We start from the raw sequence: 24670 nt of genomic DNA, 5'->3' as shown, positions 1-24670 counted from the left end.
TATGTTATAGGCAGTTTATAACCTTATCTATGCATAAAGTGTTACCCAGTGAATGGATCATCAGTAAAGAGTGAGCGGTGCCCATCCCCATTCTCAAGTTGCCCCTAACCTCAGATCTAGGATCAGATAACCTTACCCCAATTCAAAACATTAACCATAATGGGGATGCAGGTATATCAGATCCTGGATCAGTGGATGGAGGAGAATTCTACCTAGTCCACCCAGTGGCAAGATGGGAGGGCAAAAAAAACAAACCAGCTCTCCCACCATTCCCTAGTGTGTGTGTGTGTGTGTGTGTGTGTGTGTGTCCGTGTCCCTGAAGCATGAGCCAAGCACAATTGTGCAACCCTGGTGGAGGTGAGACAAAAAGAGGAGAACGGGAGAGGAGGTAGAGAGAGGACTAGGAACAGAGAAAGAGGAGCAGATGAAGACTGAGGAAGGGATGAGAATAAAAAAGGGAAGAAGATGGAGGGATACAGAAGGCACCTCTGATGGCGGGATTCCTTTGCTGGGTGAACGACAGGAGTGTGTCCTCCGAGTAGTTCTGACTGGAGTGTGTGTGAGAGAGTGTGTGTGTGCGCATGTCAAGGTTTCTTCCTTCCGTTTCTCTATGCCACTGTCCTCCTAGGTTGTCTTTTAGGTTTTGTTAAGCATTCTTCTGTGTTAAACGATTCAAGTAGAAGCAAAGGTAAGTCATGTAAAATGTTACTCTGTCTGATCAAGTTACATTATGTACCAGGAACTGATTCAGACCAGGTGAGACTTGTTCTAAGTCAGCGATATTAATCAATGATTTAACATCCAGGGAAAAGGCAACCAGCAGTACGGTGGTCTTCGAGGCCTAGATTTACATAGTCCTGTCTTTGAATTAAACAGATAGTGAATGTATGTGATTTAATTTGTGATGAAACGCCCTCCTGTTGTAGCATGGGATACTGCAGTCCACAGAGACCAAGAGCCAATCAGAGCCCTGCAGGACCCCAGGCCCGAAATAACATCCTTCACTGGGAGAGAGAGAGAGGACGACCTCCTTTCCTCTGCCAGGATGAACAGAGGGGAGAAGAGGAGAAAGAGGGTGACCCATTTTAAAAAGACGGGCGCCAGAATGTAGGACTTTGGACTCACGAGGATGTGTCTGAGTGGAGGAGGTTGTGAGAGAGAGAGAGAGAGAGCACCATAATGGTGGAGATCAAGCCTACAATAAAACACAGCTCTGTCCACTGCTGATCGAAGAGTTCAATGATAGTTATGGAACAACCAGAACGTATGACATGTGAAATGAACGCACACATCGGTATGCCCTGTCCAAATACTGATAAATAAATGCATTTTTCCTTAATTTAAAGTAACCACTAATTCATGACATGACTGGATTGGTGAAAGCTTAAAGTGGGAGCCTAACATTCACCTATGCTCTCATGCCAAAGCAGTGATTACTTTGAGAAAAGGAGGATGCATTTTAAGAAGTAATGGAGCAGGGTCATGGGATGATTCACTGGTTAACATGACTGCACAAGGGCACTGATGCTAGCATCCCCTTCCTGAATGATGCATTTGCTAGGCCAATGTTAGCACCTTAGCCTCTTCTACTTGAATAGGATGCTTTTTGAAAGCGGACGTTAATTGCGCCACCTGACTGATGCTTTTGCTGGGCTCATGTTAGCACGTTAGCATTGTCTACCTGAAAATTATGCATTTTCTAGGCTAATGTTAGCAACTCCACCTGACTGTGATGTATTTGCTAGGCTAAAGTTAGCACACTAGCATTGTCTACCTGAAAATGATGCTTGACAAGTCGAAGGGATACTCTATGATGCCGGTGGTGGGGATTCGCACTCTCAGAACATCTTGCTGTGTGGGCAGATAGTTGTTGTCTGAGATACGGTCCAGATCAGTTAGATAGCTACAAACCAAGGGAGAAAGAGAGACAGAAAGAGACAGACCACAGTCATATAAAGCACGGTAGATAGTTAGCATTACCGCCACACACCCCTACCAATCCAGAGAAGGTGGATCAGTCCAGTGTGGAAGGCTTTGGCGACCGTACCAAGTCTATAAGAACAGTGGTGTTGGTCCGTATTAGGCTTCCAACACCACCCCGAGCCCCATACACAGACCCGCTCACCCCCCAAAGCAACTCTGAGAACGTCCGTTTCAGGTCTTTTACCGTCACAATAAAAGACCTTGAGGCTTTAGTTTTGTTGTAGCAATTTTTGCATCAAGCTAACAAGCCATTTTGATGCCATTTCACATCCTTTCTAGTTTGGGGTTCTGCAACGATTGCATAACAGTTGGGTTGTCCTGAGTGGGCCCAGTCTCAGAGAGGTGCTATGTGGGGACCTGGGTGTGTGTGTGTGTCAGTGTGTTGCAGGACAGTGACATAGTGAGGACGTCGGTGGCAGCAGCAGAGGCAGAGAAGGAGCAGTCCCTCGCTGCAGTACCGTGACGGTACCTGAAGATGCAGTTCTCCAGGTCAAACGGGTACTCTATGATTCCGTGGTGGGGACCCGGACACGAAGCACATCCTGCTGAGTAGGAACATATCCCTCCGCGGTGACGCGGTCTATATCACTAAGGTAACTGCAGACACACACAGACACACAGTCTATCACTGAAGAAACTGGATGGCTGCACATACGCACTAACATGCTGACCAGACTGCTCGTTTGTGCGCCATTGCACGCATGTTGATTTTGTCCAACCACACCAGACGCGATCAAGACACGCAGGTTGAAATATCAAAACGAACTCTGAACCAACTACATTCATTTGGGGACAGGTCGAAAAGCATTATATAAACATTGGGTTGTTATTTTACCTGAAATGCACAAGGTCCTCTACGCCGACAATGAATCCACAGTTAAAAGGGTAAACAGAGTTTGTTTCTAGTAATCTCTCCTCCTTCGGGCTTCTTCTCCTTTGACTTTATATGGCGGAGTGCTACCAACTTTAAGGTGTATTACCACCAACTGAACTGTGAACCTCAGTTCATCCTTCAATCACACTGTGGGTATATAATCCGAAAAACCAATGAGGAGCTGGGAGAGGCGGGACTTGCAGCACGTCAAGCATCACAAATAGAACCAAGTTCTATATTAGAGCCTGGCTATGGAGACACTCGTTGACGTGCGCAAGCAGTGTGGGTGCAATGATAACATCTGTGTACATTTATTTTGCTATGCTTACGATGTGAGCACTGTGGTCAGCATGTAATTCTCACACACACACACACACACACACACACACACACACACACACACACACACACACACACACACACACACACACAGAGAGAGAAGAGACTGATTAGCTGTAATACAACAGGGTTTTTGACAGGGGCAGCGTTGGGAGCGATTCTTCAGCCCTGGTCCTGGAGATGCCTTGGGTGTGCAGGAGTTCGTTCCAACCCAATCCAACTCAAACACACCCAATTCAGCTTATCAAAGTCCTGATGTCCAATTATCCGGGTGTCAGCAGAGATGGTGTCCTCTCATAACGTTAACAGGCAACCAACCAGGAATCAAAGATCAACATTACGCTCACACACACACGATTCAATTTATTCTAAGGTTTGACTTGACTTAAATGTAAGCAATAGATTGTGTAAATGATAAATGCGTGTGTAGTAGTGTATTATTGTTGAATAAGTACTGGAGATTTATTCCCAGCACCTCTTAGAAGGTAAAGCAATGGTGTATGTTCAACATAAGCTTCCATTTAGCTGAGTGTGAGGGGTGGAGAGAGAAGTACGTGAACTGTAGTGTGTGTGTGTACAGTGCATTCGGAAAGTATTCAGACCCCTTTGATTTTTTCCCACATTTTTGTTACGTTACAGCCTTATTCTAAAATGGGTTACAAAAAAAAAATCCTCAATCAATCCACACACAACACCCCATTTGACAAAGCAAAAGCAGGCTTTTCAAAAACAGAAATAACTTATTTACATAAGTATACAGACCCTTTATACAGACCCTTTGGCCCTGTCCGGGGGTGTCATCGGATGGGGCCACAGTGTCTCCTGACCCCTCCTGTCTCAGCCTCCAGTATTTATGCTGCAGTAGTTTATGTGTCGGGGGGCTAGGGTCAGTCTGTTATATCTGGAGTATTTCTCCTGTTTTATCCGGTGTCCTGTGTGAATTTAAGTATGCCCTCTCTAATCCTCTCTTTCTCTCTCGGAGGACCTGAGCCTGAGGACCATGCCTCAGGACTACCTGGCATGATGACTCCTTGCTGTCCCCAGTCCACCTGGCCATGCTGCTGCTCCAGTTTCAACTGTTCTGCCTGCGGCTATGGAACCCTGACCTGTTCATGTGCTACCTGTCCCAGACCTGCTGTTTTCAACTCTCTAGAGACAGCAGGAGGGGTAGAGATACTCTGAATGATCGGCTATGAAAAGCCAACTGACATTTTCTCCTGAGGTGCTGACCTGTTGCACCCTCGACAACTACTGTGATTATTATTATTATTACTATGAACATTTGAAAATCTCGGCCATGTTCTGTTACAATCTCCACCCAGCACAACCAGAAGAGGACTGGCCACCCCTCATAGCCTGGTTCCTCTCTAGGTTTCTTCCTAGGTTTTGGCCTTTGTAGGGAGTTTTTCCTAGCCACCGTGCTTCTACACCTGCATTGCTTGCTGTTTGGGGTTTTTAGGCTGGGTTTCTGTACAGCACTGTGATATATCAGGCTGATGTAAGAAGGGCTATATAAATAAATTTGATTTGACTTTGCTATGAGACTCAAAATTGAGCTCAGGAATGTGTCGAGGCACAGATTTGGGGAAGGGTACCAAAAAATGTCTGCAGCTTTGAAGGTCCAAGAACACAGTGGCCTTCACTATTCTTAAATGCTGGCTGTCCGGCCAAACTGAGCAATCGGGGGAGAAGGGCCTTGGTCAGGGAGATGACCAAGAACCCAATGGTCACTCTAACAGCGCTCCAGAGTTCCTCTGTGGAGATGGGAGAACCTTCCAGAAAGACAACCATCTCTGCAGCACTCCACCAACCAGGCCTTTATGGTAAAGTGGCCAAACGGAAGCCACGCCTAAGTAAAAAGGCACATGACAGCCCACTTGGAGTTTGCCAAAAGGCACCGAAAGGACTCTGACCATGAGAAACAAGATTCTCTGGTCTAATGAAACCAAGATTGAACTCTTTGGCCTGAATGCCAAGCGTCACGTCTAGAGGAAACCAGACACTGCTCATCACCTGGCCAATACCATATCTAGGGTGAAGCATGGTGGTGGCAGCATCATGCTGTGGGGATGTTTTTATGCGGCAGGGACAAGGGGACTAGTAAGGATCAAGGGAAAGATGAACGGAGCAAAGTACAGAGATCCTTGAAGAAAACCTTCAAGGACCTAAGACTGGGGCGAAGGTTCACCTTCCATCAGGACAACAACCTTAAGCACACAGCCAAGAGTGTACCGAAGCCACTGCTGCGTGGCTTCGGGACAAATCTCAATGTCCTTGAGTTGCCCAGCCAGAGCCCGGACTTGAACCCGGTCGAACATCTCTGGACAGACCTGAAAATAGCTGTGCATCAACACTCCCCATCCAATCTGACAGAGTGTGAGAGGATCTGCAGAAAGAAAAATGGGAGAAACTCCCCAAATACAGCTATAAATTAGCATTTTAAAATAAGGCTGTAAAGTAACTAAACATGGAAAAAGTGAAGGGGTCTGAATACTTTGTCACACACACAGTGCATTTGGAGTCAGTATCTCACTTTATTTCTAGCCATCAGCTCTCTGGAGTTGGGGCAACCGGTCAAGAGGCACCAGAGTGAACCACATACACACAGGCGCGCGCACAAAAATGACTTAACCCCAACACACCCACGTGCGCTCACATCCACCCCTCCCCCACATGAACAACCTCTTACACACAAACACACCAGGACATACTATTTAGTAGAGTCTGATAGCTGGTATTCCCTGCGTCTGTCGTAGGCCTCCTGTATCCCAGGGTCGGCCCACAGGGTCTTGATGGCGCTGATGTAGGGCTGGTCGAAACCACAGATCTTCTCTATGTCCACCTCCTTCACTAACATGGCATTAGACTGGGGAGGGAGGGGAGAGACAGACAGAGAGAGGAGGGAAGAGTGAGCGCATTGGAACTAGATAGTGTTTGTGTGAGTGACTGTAGAAGCGTTCTGACCAAGCCTATTCTGGTTGTGTGTGTGTGGAAGGCAGTGTTTTTTTTAATGGTTGCGTTAGTACTTCCTACCCGGTTCTGTTCGTATTTGAAGGGGATCTTGAGGTTCTCTGTGGCTTTGATCATAGACTGCATGGAAGTGAAGATGTTCTGGTACACCAGCCTGATGAAACCCCTCTTGTCCTCCTCTGTGTAGCCCGCCCCGTGGATGATCCTCATCTGCTTGATGAATGTACTCTTCCCACTCTCTCCTGTACCTGGTCACACACATAGAACAACCACTGTTAGCACCACCCTCTCCTGTACCTGGTCACACACATAGAACAACCACTGTTAGCACCACCCTCTCCTGTACCTGGTCACACACATAGAACACCCACTGTTAGCAACACTCTCTCCTATACCTGGACACACACACCTACAGTGAGCTCCAGAAGTATTTGTTTTGACTCTGTACTCCAGCATGTTGGATTTGAAAAGTGCAGACAACTTTATTGAGGGTATTTTCATCTATATTGTGTGAACAGTTTAGAAACTACAACTATTTTTGTACATAAATGGCAAGGGGGGTTAAGGGCACCAAAAGTATTGGGACAAATTCATTTGTGTATTAAAGTAGTCAACATTTTTGCATTTGGTCCCATATCCTTCGCACACATTGACTACATGAAGCTTGTGACTACAAATTTGTTTGATGCATTTGCTGTTTGTTTTGGTTGTGTTTCAGATTATTTACCATTAATTTTTATTGGGCACAATAAAAATGAATTTCTTACACTTCTACATTAAATGTGGATGCTTGTAATGGTGAGAGGTTAGCATGTCTTTGGGGTATGATATTTGTGCATCTAACTTTCACTCATCGTTATTCACGATTCATCCAGGACTATCCGTAACCATGGTAGCATCCATTTTAAATGTTTATAAACATTCTATTCTTATTTACAATAAAAGTGACTCCAAAATGGATACACATTACTTACCATTTATTCCTATTGGGCACAAAATAATATGAAACACAACCAAAACAAAACAGAAAATGCGCACCTGTGCTATGCAACAGGTGCGATAATTTAGCGGGGATAGGTGTGTAAACGCTATTCATAAAATTACATTGAAAAAAAGTGTGCAAATTGCATTAAACCTTCAATACATCACTAGAGAGCATAGTATACAGAGCCAGCGCGAACGAGACGGAGAGCGAGACAGAGAGCGGGGGAGAGCGAGAAAGCGAGGGAGGGTGTTGTGTTGTGAGTGCCAGGGTGAAGGGGAATCCAGTGAGATCCGTTTCAACAGTGTCGTTCTTTAACACAAACAGCTACTACAGCAGCAGACAGCTTCTAAGAGAAGGAACCAGATGTTTGTCAGATCTCCACAGTCATGTCCTCCTCCTCAGACTGACACCCCCACCAGCACCACCCAAAGCTCCATTCAACCCAGCCTGCACTGCAGTATCCAGTCGCACACTGGCTCTTTTCACCCCCATGGTCAACTACAAACTATAGGACGGTTTGGGGTTACTATGAAATCCTATTACTGTAAGACCCCCAGTTAGACTCCCCTCACAGTTTCTACAAAGGACTGCTTGCTGACTCCAACCCCATGAATTTAAATCATTGGCTTGGTGTAGGTATGGGCTACAGGGAGTTTCCACTGCCTTCACATTCCTTCTTTCACCAGTCCTTTCCAATCCATGAAGAGGAATGAATGAGTGCACACTTCCGTGAGAAGGGTAACAATCGTAAACAGAGGAATGGGTTCAAATGAGTCTCTATCCAACCAATGACATACACTGAACAAAACAACAAAAACGCAACATGTAAAGTGTTGGTCCCATGTTTCATGAGCTGAAATAATAGATCCCAGAAATATTCCATACCCACAAAAACTCTCGCTCAAATTTTGTGCACAAATTTGTTTCCATCCCTGTTAGTGAGCATTTCTCCTTTGCCAAAATAATCCATCCACCTGACAGGTGTGGCATATCAAGAAGCCGATTAAACAGCACGATCATGACACAGGTGCACATTTTGCTGGGGACAATATAAAGGCCAATATATAATGTGCAGTTGTCACAACACAATGCCACAGATGTCTCAGGTTGATGAAGCATGCAATTGGCATACTGACTGCAGGAATGTCCACCAGAGCTGTTGTCAGAGAATTGAATGTTGATTTCTTTACCAATTTTAAATCGATGGCAATTTGAATGCACAAAAATACAGTGAAGAGATCCTGAGGACCATTGTGAGGACTATTTTTTTTAAGGTATCTGTGACCAGTCATGAAATCCCATAGATTAGGGCCTAATTCATTTATTTTGACTGATTTCCTCATATAAACTGTAACTCAGTACAAATCAATGAAATTGTTGCAAGTTGCGATTATATTTTTGTTTTTCGTATCTAATCCAGGGGAGGCAGGGGATTGGTTCAAACAAAACTGTCACATGACTTGACTGCCAGAAGTAGACCCCCGTCTTTCCAGTAGAAACTTGGGACCCTGCCATACCCTCATCTCCTTTAGCAAACACAAGCCTATCCAGGGCCCAGCCAGACACCGTGCACTACAAAACAGTACTGGGAACAGATCTAATTGATTACGCTAAACTGTTTATGCTCTCAGATACGTCAAAGGTTCTTTGTCCCGATACTACAGCCATCTGAGAGGGGGGGAAGTTATGGAAGACGATAATCAGCCATATCATTGGGTGAGATTAAACAACTTGAGCCGCTTGCCCTTTAAAGGAGGGGTGTTCCCCTACAGTACTGCTGCAACTCTGCTCTCCCTGGTAATTAACTGATTGATTTCTGGCACCAGCTGTGCTCACCTGGGTCATGTCTTGTACGAACGAGACGGAAAGAAACGGCGAGGTACTATCTGAACTTCTCCAATCAGAAATTCATTTTCTGATGCAGTGGTTTTATGAGAACTCACAACACACACATTTGGCAAAGTAACCGTTTTAGCTAGATTTACTTCACCTCGCTGGCTAAACCCTCACTAGCCAAGGGGACTGCTGGTAACCCATATTGCTCAGCCTCTCAGCACCATATGCACATAAATACACATATACCCTGGAGGCAGGCTAACACCAGGCTACTGCCACGTCAATCCCTAAACACAGATCTGCTATATCTGCAAACGGAAAGAGATGGAGAAAGAGATGGAGAGAAAGAAACACCACCACCTACATTCAAGGTTTTTGAAGAGCAGCCATATTTCGGTTGCCACGGCAACCCTATTCTCTCCTCTTGCATTTTTTCCCTCTTTCTTTCCTAGCGGATAGTAAATATAACTACGCCTCAAGCTCTCTCTCTCCATCTCACGCTGCTGCTATGTAGAAGAGCTCTGCTCCTCTTTTCAGTCTGTTAGATACAATACTGAGGAGGAGGATGAGGCTGTTTCTAGACAACTGTTGCGCAAACGTTGTGCTGCTGCCATGTTGTGTTGCTATCATGTTGTCATGTGGTGTTGCAACCATGCTGTGTTGTCATGTGTAGCTGCCATGCTATGGCGTTGTCTTTGGTCTCTATGTAGTGTTGTGGTGTCTCGTCATGATGTGTGTTTTGTCCTATATTTTTTATCCAAGCCCCTGTCCCCTCAGGAGGCCTTTTGGTAGGCCATCATTGTGAATAAGACTTTGTTCTTAACTGACTTGTCTAGTTAAATACAGGTTAAATTAAATAAAAATGTATACAGTACCAGTCAAAAGTTTGGACACGCCTACTCATTTAGGGTTTTACTTTATTTCTTCATTGTTGAATAATAGTGAAGACATCAAAACTATGAAATAACACATATGGAATCATGTAGTAACCAAAACAAGTGTTAAATCAAAATATAATTTAGATACTTCAAAGTAGACACGCTTTGTCTTGATGACAACTTTGCACACTCATTCTCTCAACCAGGTTCATGAGGAATGCTTTTCCAACAGTCTTGAAGGAGTTCCCACATAAGCTGAGAATTTGTTGTCTGCTTTTCCTTCACTCTGCGCCCCTACTCATCCCAAACCATCTCAATTTGGTTGAGGTTGGGTGATTGTGGACGCCAGGTCATCTGATGCAGCACTCAATCACTCTCCTTGTTCAAAAAGCCCTTACACAGCCTGGAGGTGTTAGGTCATTGCCCTGTTGAAAAATAAATGATCTTCCCACTAAACGCAAACCAGATGGGATGGTGTATCTCTGCAGAACACTGTGGTAGCAATGCTGATTAAGTGTGCCTTAAATTCTAAATAAATCACTGAGTGTCAACAGAAGAGCACCCCCACACCATCACACTTCCTCCATTCGTCACAGTGAGAACCACACATGTGGAGATCATCCGTTCACCTACTCTGCATCTCACAAAGACAGTTTGGACTCATCAGACCAAAGGACAGATTTTCACTGGTCAAATGTCCATTGCTTGTGTTTCTTGGCCTAAGCAAGTCTCTTCTACTTATTGGTGTCCTTTAGTAGTGGTTTCTTTGCAGCAATTTGACCATGAAGGTCTGATTCACGCAGTCTTCTCTGAACAGTTGATGTTGAGATGTGTCTGTTACTTGAACTCTGGGGAGCATTTATTTGGGCTGCAATCTGAGGTGCAGTTAACTCTAACTTATCCTCTGCAGCAGAGGTAAATCTGGGTCTTCCTTTCCTGTGGCGGTCCTCATGAGAGCCAGTTTCATCATAGCGCTTGATGTTTTTGCAACTGCACTTGAAGAAACTTCCAAAGTTCTTGAAATGTTCCCGATTGACTGACCTTCATGTCTTAAAGTAATGATGGACTGTCGTTTCTCTTTGCTTATTTGCGCGGTTCTTGCCATAATATGGACTTGGTCTTTTACCAAATAGGGCCATCTTCTGTAAACCCCCCCTACCTTGTCACAACACAACTGATTGACTCAAACGCATTAAGGAAAGAAATTCCACAAATTAACTTTGAACAAGGCACACCTGTTAATAGAATTGCATTCCAGGTGACTGCCTCATGAAGCAGGTTAAGAGAATGCAAAGCTGTCATCAAGGCAAAGGGTGGCTACTTTGAAGAATCTCAAATATATTTTGATTTGTTTAACACTTGTTTGGTTACTACATAATTCCATGTGTTATTTCATAGTTTTGACAATGTAGAAAATAGTACAAATACAGAAAAAACCTGGAATGAGTAGGTGTGTCCAAACTTTTGACTGGTACTGTATATATAAAAGATGCTGCTGATGTAAGGTCAGTTTTGTATTTCCCCTTCACAGTATTGGGATGCAGCCCAAGGAGAGAAGATGCTGTGTTACAGTACTGGAACACGGCCCGTGTCCTCAGTGAAAGATCAGTCTGAGGTCTGATTTATTTCTCGTGACCCTGTCATAAGATCTCTCCTTCCATCTCGCTTCTGTTCTGTCGCTTCCTCTCCTCTAGAGCACACTACCAGCCTCTGTCTCCCTCCTCTCCTCTCCCCCAGCCCACTCCCGCCTCCCCTTCACCCAGCCTCGCCCTTACTCCATCTCTCCTCTCATGCCCCTAATCGTTGTCTTCCTCCCTGAGGCTGGAAATCCATCTCCCCATTATCATCCACCTCCCCTTTCCCTTCGCCTCTCCCGTCCCTCACTCGCTCATTCTCCTCCCTGTCAAGCATTTGGGATATTCAGAACTAGAATCTGTCCATTCTTTTTTGGTGGCGACCTAGAAAAACGGAGGTCACCTTTTAATAGACCACACTACTGGGTTTGATAACACTTTCCTTCCCAGTCGGCAAAGAGAGAGCGAGCGAACCAGAACAATGGTTACATATACACTCACACACCTTTTACTAGCTGACACTACTTGGGTCTTTCCAGGCAGCAGCGGGAGAAAGACAGCATCGCTTAGAAAAACGCCCACGAGGCTACAGCGCAGGGTGAAACACACAGCCCACACACACACACACACACACACCCACGTCTGGTAAAGAGAGGGGTGTATGTGGTATCAGATATGATGGTGGCAAGAGAGCAGAGTAATCGGGGAACCTTGCGCAAAAACCTCAAACGGAGACGCACACAAACAGTACTGATTTTTAGCGGACACTAAACATCACATTTGAAAAATTAATTGGTAAATGCACACAAATGTTGAATGTGTTTGTTTAACATACAATTCCTCAGGGAAACAGAAAAATAGAATGAGGTCAGCAAAAAATCTGGACGTTGTGTTGAACTTGAGTAGTGTGTGTGTGTGTGTATAAATACAGTTGAAGTCGGAACTTTACATTCACCTTGGCCAAATACATTTAATCTCAGTTTTTCCCAATTCCTGGCATTTAATCCTAGTAAAAATTCCCTGTTTTGGGTCAGTTAGGATTATCACTTTATTTTAAGAATGTGAAATGTCAGACTAATAGTAGAGAGAATTATTTATTTCAGCTTTTATTTCATTCATCACATTCCCAGTGCGTCAGAAGTTTACATACACTCAATTAGTATTTGGTAGCATTGCCTTTAAATTGTTTAACTTATGTCAAACGTTTCAGGTGGACTTCCCCAAGCTTCCCACATGGTCATTATGGCCAAACAGTTCTATTTTTGTTTCATCAGATCAGAGGACATTTCTCCAAAAAGTACGATCTTTGTCCCCATGTGCAGTTGCAAATTGTAGTCTGGCATTCTTTAGTGGTTTAGGAGCAGTGGTTTCTTCCTTGCTGAGTGGCCTTTCAGGTTGTCGATATAGGACTCGTTTTGCTGTGGATACAAGGTCCTTTGCTGTTTTTCTGGGATTGATTTACCCTTTCGCACCAAAGTACGTTCATCTCTAGGAGACAGAACGCATCTCCTTCCGGAGAGGTATGATGGCTGCGTTGTCTCATGGTGTTTATACTTGCATACTATTGTTTGTACAGACGAACGTGGTACCTTCAGGCATCTGGAAATTGCTCCCAAGGATGAACCAGACATGTGGAGGTCTACAATATTTTTTTTTTTTGGGGGGGGGTCCTGACTGATTTCTTTTGATTTTCCCATGATGTCAAGCAAAGAGGCAGTGAGTTTGAAGGTAGGCCTTGAAATACATCCACAGGTACAACCCCAATTGCCTCAAATGATGTCAATTAGCCTATCAGAAGCTTCTAAAGCCATAACATAATTTTCTGGAATTTCCCAAGCTGTTTAAAGACATACTTTGTGAACTTCTGACCCACTGGAATTGTGATACAGTGAATTATAAGTGAAATATTCTGTCTGTAAACAATTGTTGGAAAAATTACTTGTGTTATGCACAAAGTAGATGTCCAAACGGACTTGCCAAAACTAGTTTGTTAACAAGAAATTTGTGGAGTGAAAAACGAGTTTTAATGATTCCAACCTAAGTGCATGTAAACTTACGACTTCAACTTTATGTTATTTCATAGTTTATGTCTTAATTATTATTCTACAATGTAGAAAATAGCCCAGCAGCAGAACCGCTACCTCCGCCTTTGTGCAAGGAGCACTGCCAGAGCCCTGCAAAATGACCTCCAGCAGGCCACAAATGTGCATGTGTCTGCTCAAACGGTCAGAAACAGACTCCATGAGGGTGGTATGAGGGCCCAACGTCCACAGGTGGGGGTTGTGCTTACAGCCCAATACCGTGCAGGACGTTTGGCATTTGTCAGAGAACACCAAGATTGGCAAATTCACCACTGGTGCCCTGTGCTCTTCACAGATGAAAGCAGGTTCACCCTGAGCACGTGACAGTCTGGAGAAGCCGTGGAGAACATCCTCCAGCATAACCGGTTTGGCGGTGGGTCAGTCATGGTGTGGGGTGGCATTTCTTTGGGGTGGGGGCCGCACAGCCCTCCATGTGCTCGCCAGAGGTAGCCTGACTGCCATTATGTACCGAGATGAGATCCTCAGACCCCTTGTGAGACCATATGCTGGTGCGGTTGGCCCTGGGTTCCTCCTAATGCAAGACAATGCTAGACCCCATGTGGCTGGAGTGTGTCAGCAGTTCCTGCAAGAGGAAGGCATTGATGCTATAGACTGGCCCACCCGTTCCCCAGACCTGAATCCAATTGAGCACATCTGGGACATCATGTCTCGCTCCATCCACCAACGTCACGTTGCACCACAGACTGTCCAGGAGTTGGCGGATGCTTTAGTCCAGGTCTGGGAGGAGATCCCTCAGGAGACCATCCGCCACCTCATCAGGAGCATGCCCAGGTGTTGTAGGGAGGTCATACAGGCACGTGGAGGCCACACACACTACTGAGCCTCATTTTGACTTGTTTTAAGGACATTACATCAAAGTTGGATCAGCCTGTTGTGTGGTTTTCCACTTTAATTTTGAGTGTGACTCCAAATCCAGGCCTCCATGGGTTGATAAATTTGATTTCCATTGATAATTTTTGTGTGATTTTGTTGTCAGCACATTCAACTATGTGAAGAAAAAAATATTTAATAAGAATATTTCATTCATTCAGATCTAGGATGTGTTATTTTAGTGTTCCCTTTATTTTTTTGAGCAGTGTATATACACAAGTGTGTTTGCAAATCCAGAGGTAGACATTTGCATTGTGGTAAAGCAGACTGCTGATAACAGGTTAGGTGAGGTTAACCAGTGGTGAACTGTGGTTGATTATCTGTGTAGTTCATTTCTGGAATACCCCACTGTGGGATGGGAACATGATCATAGACCGTGTCGATGCTGCCCAAGCTCCGTCTACTATGCCTCACAACTTTTTTTTTAAATAACTATTTCTTAGTGTCTTGGGATTTTTTGATTCGTTTTTCCCCATTATGTTTTTGTTGTACCCTGAACCTGTTGTGGAAACGTGGGTGTGTGTGTACTACTTTAGAAAGGAGAAGAAATAAAGGACTATTCATAGTACAGAGACAAAACACAGGAGCATGCCTGCTGGGCGACCCAAAGTATACGCATCTCTCTGGCAGCATTTAGTGCGCATGCACACACACAGAGTAGCAGCCAAGGCAGCCCTAAGGCATACAACACACACCAGCTGCCTACCAACTGAGGTTATAGAGATCCTGTGGTCAGCCGCAGGCCAGTCAATGTTACCTACGCTGTAACGCCCCACTTCCCCTAGTTGGACTACCTAAACACACCCCCCTTATCCCCAAGCTTAGGGTAAGAAGGGGAACAAACGTATGTACCAGCAAATCAGTTCCGTTCTGACATCAACAGGGGGAAGGGAGGGGATATAAAGAGACAGAAAAAGGGAACGATGAGGGGGGGTGCAGAGACAGAGGGATACAGAAAGAGGGGGAGAAAGAGACGTGGGGGTCTGACCACCGGGGTGGGGTATAAGAACTGGAGTCTGCATCCAAGATGTACGCCCCGTTAAATTTCAAGGTAATCTAATCACGTTCGCCAGTTCATGGACCGTCTATATCCGGGTTGCATCCGGTTTATACAGACCAGCATCACATGTGCACTACCACTCAGTGCACACAGAGAGCAGTGCGAGCAGCAACATCATGTTATCCAAAAAATATGTCAGACATTGCATGAATATAAAAACAATAATATCTTTGGCTGTGAGTGCTAAATTAAATTAAGTTTATTTTTTAATATTCGGCCTCAGCTACAATTATTTGACAAATTCAGATTTTTATGGCACAAATGTGATGACTAAAAGGGTCTTATTAGCAGGCCTGGAATTTCTTAGTGGCAAGGCAATTTTGGCATTCAAGAGGAACCCAGTGTGCCAGGGCACCAAGGCCACCTTCTAGGGCACCAAGACCACCTGCTAGGGCACCAAGGCCATTAACCAAAATAGACCATTTAAATTGATATATATATATATATGCTAAATGCCAGTCATGTTTGATAAATATAAGGTGGGATATTTATTTCCCGCACAATAGAATGTCTCAACTTTTGTACTATGGAGCATAGTACATTGACATAGGCTAGTGCTTTTGCTGTTCATTAGGCATACGCATCTTGTTGATGTGCCTCGGAATAATTTAACTAAAATTGTTTCGTTTTTTTATTCCGTTTCTATATCTGGATTCCATTTTTACAAGGCCCTACCTGGTGATTTACGTGTGTGTTTATGCATGCATGTATATCTCACACACACACAGTTAAAGTCGGAAGTCTACATACACCTTAGACAAATGCATTTAAACTGAGTTTTTCACAATTCTGACATTTAATCCGAGTAACAATTTCCTGTCTGAGGTCAATTAGGATCACCACTATTTTAAGAATGTGAAATGTCAGAATAATGGAAGAGAATGATTTATTTCAGCTTTTATTTCTTTCATCACATTCCCAGTGGGTCAGAAGTTTACATACACTGAATTAGTATTTGGTAGCATTGCCTTTAAATTGTTTAACTTGGATTATACGTTTTGGGTAGCCTTCCACAAGCTTTCCACAATAACTTGGGTGAATTTTGGCCCATTCCTACTGACAGAGCTGGTGTAACTGAGTCAGGTTTGTAGGCCTCCTTGCTCGCACACGCTTTTTCAGTTCTGCCCACAAATTTTCTTTAGGATTGAGGCCAGGGCTTTGTGAAGGCCACTCCAATACCTCGACTTTGTTGTCCTTAAGCCATTTTACCACAACTTTGGAAGTATGCTTGGGGTCATTGTCCATTTGGAAGACCCATTTGCGACCAAGCTTGAACTTCCTGACTGATGTCTAGAGATGTTGTCAATATATCCACATAATTTTCCTTCCTCATGTACCATCTATTTTGGGAAGTGCACCAGCCTCTCCTGCAGCAAATCACCCCCACAACATGATGCCACCCCCATGCTTCACGGTTGGGATGGTGTTTGCTGGCTTGCAAGCCTCCCCTTTTTCCTCCAAACATAACAATGGTCATTATGGCCAAACAGTTCTATTTTTGTTTCATCAGACCAGAGGACATTTCTCCAAAAAGTACGATCTTTGCCCCATGTGCAGTTCCAAACGTTAGTCTGGCTTTTTTATGGCGGAGCAGTGGCTTCTTCCTGAGTGGCCTTTCAGGTTATGTCGATATAGGACTCGTTTTACGGTGGATATAGATACTTTTGTACCCGTTTCCTCCAGAATCTTCACAAGGTTTTCGCACCATAGTACGTTCATCTCTAGGAGACAGAACGCGTCTCCTTCCTGAGCGGTATGACGGCTGCGTGGTCGCATGGTGTTTATACTTACGTACTATTGTTTGTACAGATGAATGTGGTACCTTCAGGCGTTTGGAAATTGCTCCCAAGGATGAACCAGACTTGTGAAGGTCTACATCCCATGATGTCAAGCAAAGAGGCACTGAATTCGAAGGTAGGCCTTGAAATACATCCAAAGGTACACCTCCAATTGACTCAAATGATGTCAATTAGCCCATCAGAATCTTCTAAAGCCATGACATCATTTTCTGGAAATTTCCATGCTGTTTAAAGGCACAGTCAACTTAGTGTATGTAAACTTCTGACCCATTGGAATTGTGATACAGTGAATGATAAGTGAAATAATCTGTCTGGAAATAATTGTTGGGAAAATTACTTGTGTTATGCACAAAGTAGATGTCCTAACCGACTTGCCAAAACTATAGTTTAACAGGAAACTGGAGTGGCTGAAAAACTAGTTTTAATGACTCCAAGCTAAGTGTATGTAAACTTCCAATTTCAACCGTATATATATATATATATATATGCATTGTGGTAAAGAAGACTGCTGATAACAGGGCCGTCTTCACTTATAGTCTACCGGCGACGCCGGTGAGAAGGACCCAATCACGTGACAGGCATTGGTTAATAAGAATTTAATTATCTGATAAAGACATGCGAGCGAGAGATGCTTCGGAGCATGGCGATTGGTAGCTGGGAGAAGCGAAGAATAATTATTGTATTCAGCGCAAGGGCACAATGGCCACTTTGACTGAAAGGCATGGATTTTTTTTAGGGGGCATTACGGCCATGTCCGTCGATGCCGCCGGGAAATTCGAGAGGTGCTTATTAGGAATTTTCTAATCTGACTTCTCTATGTGGCAATTATCTTTCTAGGCTGGGTGTCAGTTAAACTGCAATACCGAAGCAAAGCTGTAGGAGCAGTCGAAACCGTGCTTCTAGAACGGAACCGTGGCCCCTTGGAACTTACAAATTGGACAGTTTTCCCCTCTACCCTCACAAGGCTCAAAACTGCGACAAAAAAACAAACACTTGCATTTGCAACCATTTGACTTGGCAGTACGACACACATGTTTTATTGGTCGCTAGGGTGCAAGTGAAAAACAAAATGTAGCTGGTGACGTTAGTCTTTGGTTCAAAATTAGCTTTTCAAAACAGCAATGGGTAAGTAAAACCAGGTATTCAAAAATTCTTGGTTGAATCTTCGCGATGCGCAATTCAGTCATCATGCAATGTTTGAATTAACTTTATTTTGTTGTAATTTTTACTCACCTTTCCCCCCTGATTTTTGTGATTACGATTTTGTCTCGTCGCTGAAACTCCCCAACGGGCTCGAGAGAGGCGAAAGCAGAGTCATGCGTCCTCTGAAACATGACCCGCCTAACTCGGAAGCACCACTGAACTGAGGATCGAGGTAAGCTTGCAGGTGCACGGCCCACCACAAGGAGTCGCTAGAGCACGATGAGCCAAGTAAAGCACCCCAACCTGGCCAAACCCTCCCCTAACCCGGACGATGCTGGGCAATTGTGGCCGGTTGTGACACAGCCTGGGATCAAACCCCAAGCTGTAGTGACGCCGCAACACTGCGCTGTAGTGACTTCGCAACACGCCTTAAACCGCTGCGCCACTTGGGAGGCTGAATGAACATTTCTAAAGGCATTCCCCAAAGAACCTTCCCAATTAAATGTTGACTGCAAAGTAGGTCTATCTGGCAGAATGATTTCATGATGATTTGGACCAGTCGCGGGACATTTGTTTAGCAAACTGCCATCACATTAGGCTACAATGTACAGTGTAGGCTATGAGTAAAAAACAACAACGAGCCAAACAATGGTCTGTTGCTAGTTTACACAAATTAAAGGGCAACTAAACACCTCCAATGTTGCTTTTGTTCTCCTTATGTGGTTTAAGCATTGTCGTGGACTTAAATACAGAAATTGAACGTTCTTTTCTATGAAAAGGTGATTTTGAGAGTGAAAACCTGGGAAAAAAATAGGATAACTCAGAAAAAAATAAAACCGCGAGAACTGAATTTACCAAAAGATAAAGCTGGATTTTATAGGAACAGTAACACCCTTTCTTTTATAAAATAAAATCTTTGCACCATTTTTTCCCTTCCAAACAATAAATATAAATTATATTGTCAAGTTAAAATGTAATTGATTTGTGTATGGAGGGTAGGTCATTATAGACCACAAACGAAAGATAACATTTAAATTATGCGTGCATTGTCCACTTTCCCTAGTCAGTATTCTTTTAATTCGGGCCAGTAGCTTTCAGTTGGCACTGGCCCGGTGTGCCACTCGCAAATGTACCTGAATGTCAAGATCTGCAAGGGCATGCTAATATAAAAGACGGCTAGTCATTATTAGGTTCTGTATGGAATGCAGGCACATTATGAGACTCAGGTCACTATCGCTGAGCGGTGGTCAAAAACCAGGTGCTGGTGCCATCAACTGAAAACATTGGGAGCACCAGCGCCACCAGAATAAAAGTTAGTCTGGAACTCTGCCTCATAACCCCCCTACATCTCCAGAGAGGAATGCATGACCCCGTTTGGGCTGTGTGTGCTTGGTGTTCCATGAGGATTGGCGGCTGTGGGACACACATTCAATTAAAATCCTCTTCATTAACAAGGTGAGCACCTGGGAAAGTATTTATAGGCTGGCTTCTGAGTGTGTGTGTGTGTTCGGACTGTGTACAGCCGGCAAGTCAGTCACAGTGGGTCAGAATCATAGAAACATTTTGTTGAACCTGAACACTGTGTTGATGGCCTACGAGGTAAAAAAAATGGCCACTAAAAAAATAAATGCTATTACAAAAAAAATGCATTATGTAATTTGATGTAATACAAGTCAGATCATTATCCCTAAACCTGACCCTTGGAATGGAGGGATTTAACACACACACACACACACACGGCTGTCAAAACTAGCTCAAGAAGCATGACAACATTCCCTTATATGACCAAAATAATGAGAGAACACCTGAGTCTTCTCTCCTGCAGGCTATTTCTGCTCTGACCGTCACCAGGGTTTAGAACTAAACCCATCAACCTGCCCCTGGCTAGTGAGTGACCACCCAAATCGAACTTCATCTGAGCTAGCTTATTCTCCATTGGGAGAGTCTAAGCCCTGCTAGCCCGACATGGATACCCCTCCCATTTGGAGAGAAGCTGCAGGGCAAGAAAGTGACTAGTAGGCAGCAGTTCATTTAGCCAACAGCCCAGGTCACCCATGCCACAGATACACAGCCCCAAGTCAGGCTACAGCAGCCACCAGCCCAGCCAGCCAACAAAGCTCCAAGTCATGCTGCAGCAGCCCCCAGCCCAGCCAACACAGCCCCAAGTCAGGCAACAGCTGCCCCCAGCCCAGCCAGCCAGTCCCAAGTCATGCTGCAGCAGCCCCCAGCACAGGCAACACAGACCCAATTCAGGCAACCGCTGCCCACAGCCAGCCAGTCCCAAGTCATGCTGCAGTAGCCCCCAGCCCAGCCAGCCAGCCCCAGGTCAAGTTACAGCAGCCCCCAGCCTGGCCGGCCCCAAGTCAAGTTACAGCAGTCCCCAGCCCAGCCGGCCCCAAGTCAAGTTACAGCAGCCCCCAGCCCAGCCGGCCCCAAGTCAAGTTACAGCAGCCCCCAGCCCAGCCGGCCCCAAGTCAAGCTACAGCAGCCCTGATCCCAGCCAGCCAGCACAGCCCCAAGCCCAGCAATAGCAGCCCAGGCCAGCAAGCCCCAAGTCAAGCTACAGCAGCCACCAGCCGAGCCAGCCTTGTTTTGACCAAGTAGAGAAAAACACAGCTGTGGACCATGGCTGGTCCTATGGCCTGATATTGCCCTCAGTAGCACATGTTACAGGGGAGATTTGGGGGGACCATGGCTGGTCCTATCTTCAGGCATCAAAACTCAACTCTGGTCATACAAGCACTTCATACCAACCAACCAAGCCATAGGAAACCACAGTATTTGCATGTACAATCAACTCCTGATAAATGCAACTGCTTGGGACTGTGGTACTCGTAACATCATGCATTGAACAGGAGAGTGTAGAACTATGGAGCATTTAAAAACAAGGTGATTGACCTGGAAAACCACGCATAGCCCTGGTGAGACGTGTGACTAACAGGAGTCAGTGACATATCAGTCTAAGCTTTATCCATGTTTAACAAAGCCTATTATAGACCTGGACTAATCCTTCTTTACACCACCTTATCCCTGCTCAGACACAAATACACAGCCTAAACTCACTTAGAATAGTCTGTTTACTGCATGACTGGTCACACAGAGGCACAGGCACACACTGCCTCTCACAGAAGCCCCACTGACGGACTAAAATCTAAGAATCTGATACAGGAAGTAGACTTCTCCACTGATCCCTGATGAGGGCTAACCTGGTCTTTACATGCTTTAGTTCCTGCAGAACTAGTACTGGTTTTAGTTCCAGCCCTGGTCCCAGACTCACACAGCATTGTATCACAAGAGTAGGAATAGTCAGTAGGTATAAACAGAGATATATTGATGAAGTGAGCAGTCCCAACCCACACATCCATCATCTATGTGCTCCACTCTGAAGCAGTAGAATTGAGAAATGGAAGTGGGGAACAGTAATCCAACAGCGCCTACTCTGTGTACACACACCAAAAATATCAAACGCAATATGCAAGAATTTCTAAGATTTTACTGAGTTACTGTTCAAAGAAAATCAAATCAATAGAAATAAATTAATCAGGCCCTAATCTATGGAATTCACATGACTGTGAATACAGATATGCATCGGTTGGTCACAGATACCTTTAAATAAAAATAAAAAAGGGGATCAGAAAACCAATCTGGTTTCATGACCATTTGCCTCATGCAGCATGACATCTCCTTCACATAGAGTTGATCAGGCTGTTGATTGTGGCCGGTGGAATGTTGTCCCACTCTTCAATGGCTGTGTGAAGTTGTTAGATATTGGCGGGAACTGGAACACACTGTCGTACACACCAATCCAGAGCATCCCAAACATGCTCAATGGGTGGCATGTCTGGTGAGTATGCAGGCCATGGAAGAACTGGGACATTTTCAGCTTCCAGGAATTGTGTATAGATCCTTGCAACACTGGGCCATGCATTATCATGCTGAAACATGAGGTGATAACACCAGATGAATGGCATGAGGATCTCATCATGGTATCTCTGTGCAATCAAATTGTCATTGCTTAAGTGCAATTGTGTTCATTGTCCATAGCTTATGCCTGCCTATACCACAACCCCACTGCTACCATGGAGCACTCTGACATTGACATCAGCAAACCGTTCGCCCCACACACCATATACCGCTGTCTACATATCTGCCCGGTACAGTTGAAACCGGGATTCATCCATGAAGAGCACACTTCTCCAGCGAGTGGCCATATCAAAGGTGAGAATTTGCCCACTAAAGTCAGTTACGATGCCGAACTGCAGTTAGGTCAAGACCCTGGTGAGGACGACGAGAACCCAGATGAGCTTCCCTGAGATGGTTTCTGACAGTTTGTGCAGAAATTCTTTGGTTGTGCAAACCCAGTTTCATCAGCTGTCCAAGTGGCTGAAGAAGCCGGATGTGGAGGTCCCCGGCTTGCGTGGTTACACGTGGTCTACAGTTGTGAGGCCAGTTGGATGTAATGCCAAACTCTCTAAAATGACATTGGAGGCAGCTTATGGTATAGAAATGAAGATTAAATTCTCTGGCAACAGCTCTGGTGGACATTCCTTCAGTCAGAATGCCAACAGCACACTCCCTCAAAACGTTAGACATCTGTAGCATTGGGCCTTTTATTGCCCCCAGCACAAGGTGCACCTGTGTAATGAGCATAATGTTTAATTAGATTCTTGATATGCCACACCTGTCAGGTGGATGGATTATCTTGGCAAAATGAGAAATACGGTAGTCACTAACAGAGATGTTAACAAATTTGTGCACAGAATGAGAAATAAGCTTTTTGTGCATATGAAACATTTCAGAGATCTTTTATTTCAGCTCATGAAACCAACACTTTACATGTTGCGTTAATATTTTTGTTCAGTGTGAGTTATATATTTTTTTCTCTATGACCTAGGCCTAATATGCTCCCCACCGGTTCAAGTCAAGAATACAATACAGTAGGATAGAGTGTGATGAAATAGGGAAAAAAATGACTAAATAGCCTACAATAGAATAGTGCGTCTCTGTGTGGTTTGGCCTACTTCTCAGAACTGAGCCAGGGTCCACAGGGAAACGACTGGAGAGAGGGGCAATCACACGTGTCAGACAACCTGGGATATGTTTTGTAAGTGTGAAACGGGAGCAAACGTTTCTGAAACAGAGGTAGTCTACTACTCGAAATGAACTTGTCCAATAGAAACACAATGCAATTTTTTAATTTCTAGAAGACTGGTAGATGCTGGCAATCTAAGGCCAGTTATTTTTAGGAACGCCAAACTGATCCTAGAGACCTGTGTCTTAGGAAAACTTCTACTGCCAGGAGATTTAAAAAGAGCTACTGCTGATTTAGCCTCCATGCTCTTCATCGTGGGGGTCTGTAAAAGCACAGACACACATATACAGACACACAAGTATCTTCATGCTTCTGACTGATGTTGTTTCATATATACATTTAATTCAGAGAGCACACCATAACTCTTTCCCATATAGAGCCTAGGCCTAGCTATAGGAATTGCATCTGCCAGGTTGTGTAATGTGTGACACCCTAGACATCCTTTTCAGCTCACCTGTATTCTTTATTTAGCAGTACAACTGTTACAGTCTATCACCTTCCAATGGATCATTCATTTGGCTGGGGTTAACATAAAAATAGCCAGGAGGGATCTGTTTTCTGCCATACAGTACCACTAACATGACAATATATGCTTAAATTATTTTCACCATCAGATTCATTCTGAAATTGACCTTTCCAGTCCTTGTAGTAATAGTAGAACTTGGATATAACAATATGGTGACACTAACGTTACTCATCTAATAATACATAGTTAGCATAACCACTTGATTTGATTACGAACCATTCCCCCGTTCTAGGAATTCAATTGAAGCCTAGCACTTAGCTAACTAATCGTTCATAGACTAATTGACTAGTTAAACCAAGGGTGGGTGGATGGTAAGCAAGATACAGTTAGCTAACAAGCAAGCAATGACAGCAAATAGCTAGATGCCAACGTTAGGTAGCTCGTTGGTACTAGCAAGCACCAACACCAACAGCTAAAGTGACCAGATGTTGGCAAAGTGGCTTGGTGATTTAGCTAGCAACAGAAAGTAGCTATCTTACCCATCTGACTAGCTAACAAACTCCTTTGCTAACCAAACACATATCTAGCTAGCTAACGTTAACTAAAACATATTGACTGGTTAGCTAACATTAGCTAGCTCACTTGAGGCGGGGGGGGGGGGGGTGGAGGCCTGAAGCTTGCTAGCTAACCTATCTTGTT

General features: G+C 44.4%; 1 protein-coding gene across 1 annotated transcript in view; it reads right to left on the bottom strand.

Moving 5' to 3' along the window:
• Positions 1 to 24670, bottom strand: part of LOC135543416 (guanine nucleotide-binding protein subunit alpha-11-like) — a 33386-nt gene that overhangs the window by 7463 nt on the left and 1253 nt on the right. The window contains exons 2-4 of the mRNA XM_064970654.1: positions 6230 to 6414; positions 5908 to 6062; positions 1775 to 1903 (exon numbers count right to left, since the gene is read on the bottom strand). Coding sequence (XP_064826726.1) covers positions 1775 to 1903; positions 5908 to 6062; positions 6230 to 6414 — 469 coding nt within the window. The remainder of the gene's footprint in view (positions 1 to 1774; positions 1904 to 5907; positions 6063 to 6229; positions 6415 to 24670) is intronic.

This window comes from Oncorhynchus masou, chromosome 7 (assembly GCF_036934945.1).
Source record: "Oncorhynchus masou masou isolate Uvic2021 chromosome 7, UVic_Omas_1.1, whole genome shotgun sequence".
Classification (NCBI taxonomy): domain Eukaryota; kingdom Metazoa; phylum Chordata; class Actinopteri; order Salmoniformes; family Salmonidae; genus Oncorhynchus; species Oncorhynchus masou.
The sequence above is the reverse complement of the archived record's forward strand: the minus strand, read 5'-3'. Positions and strand labels throughout refer to the sequence as shown.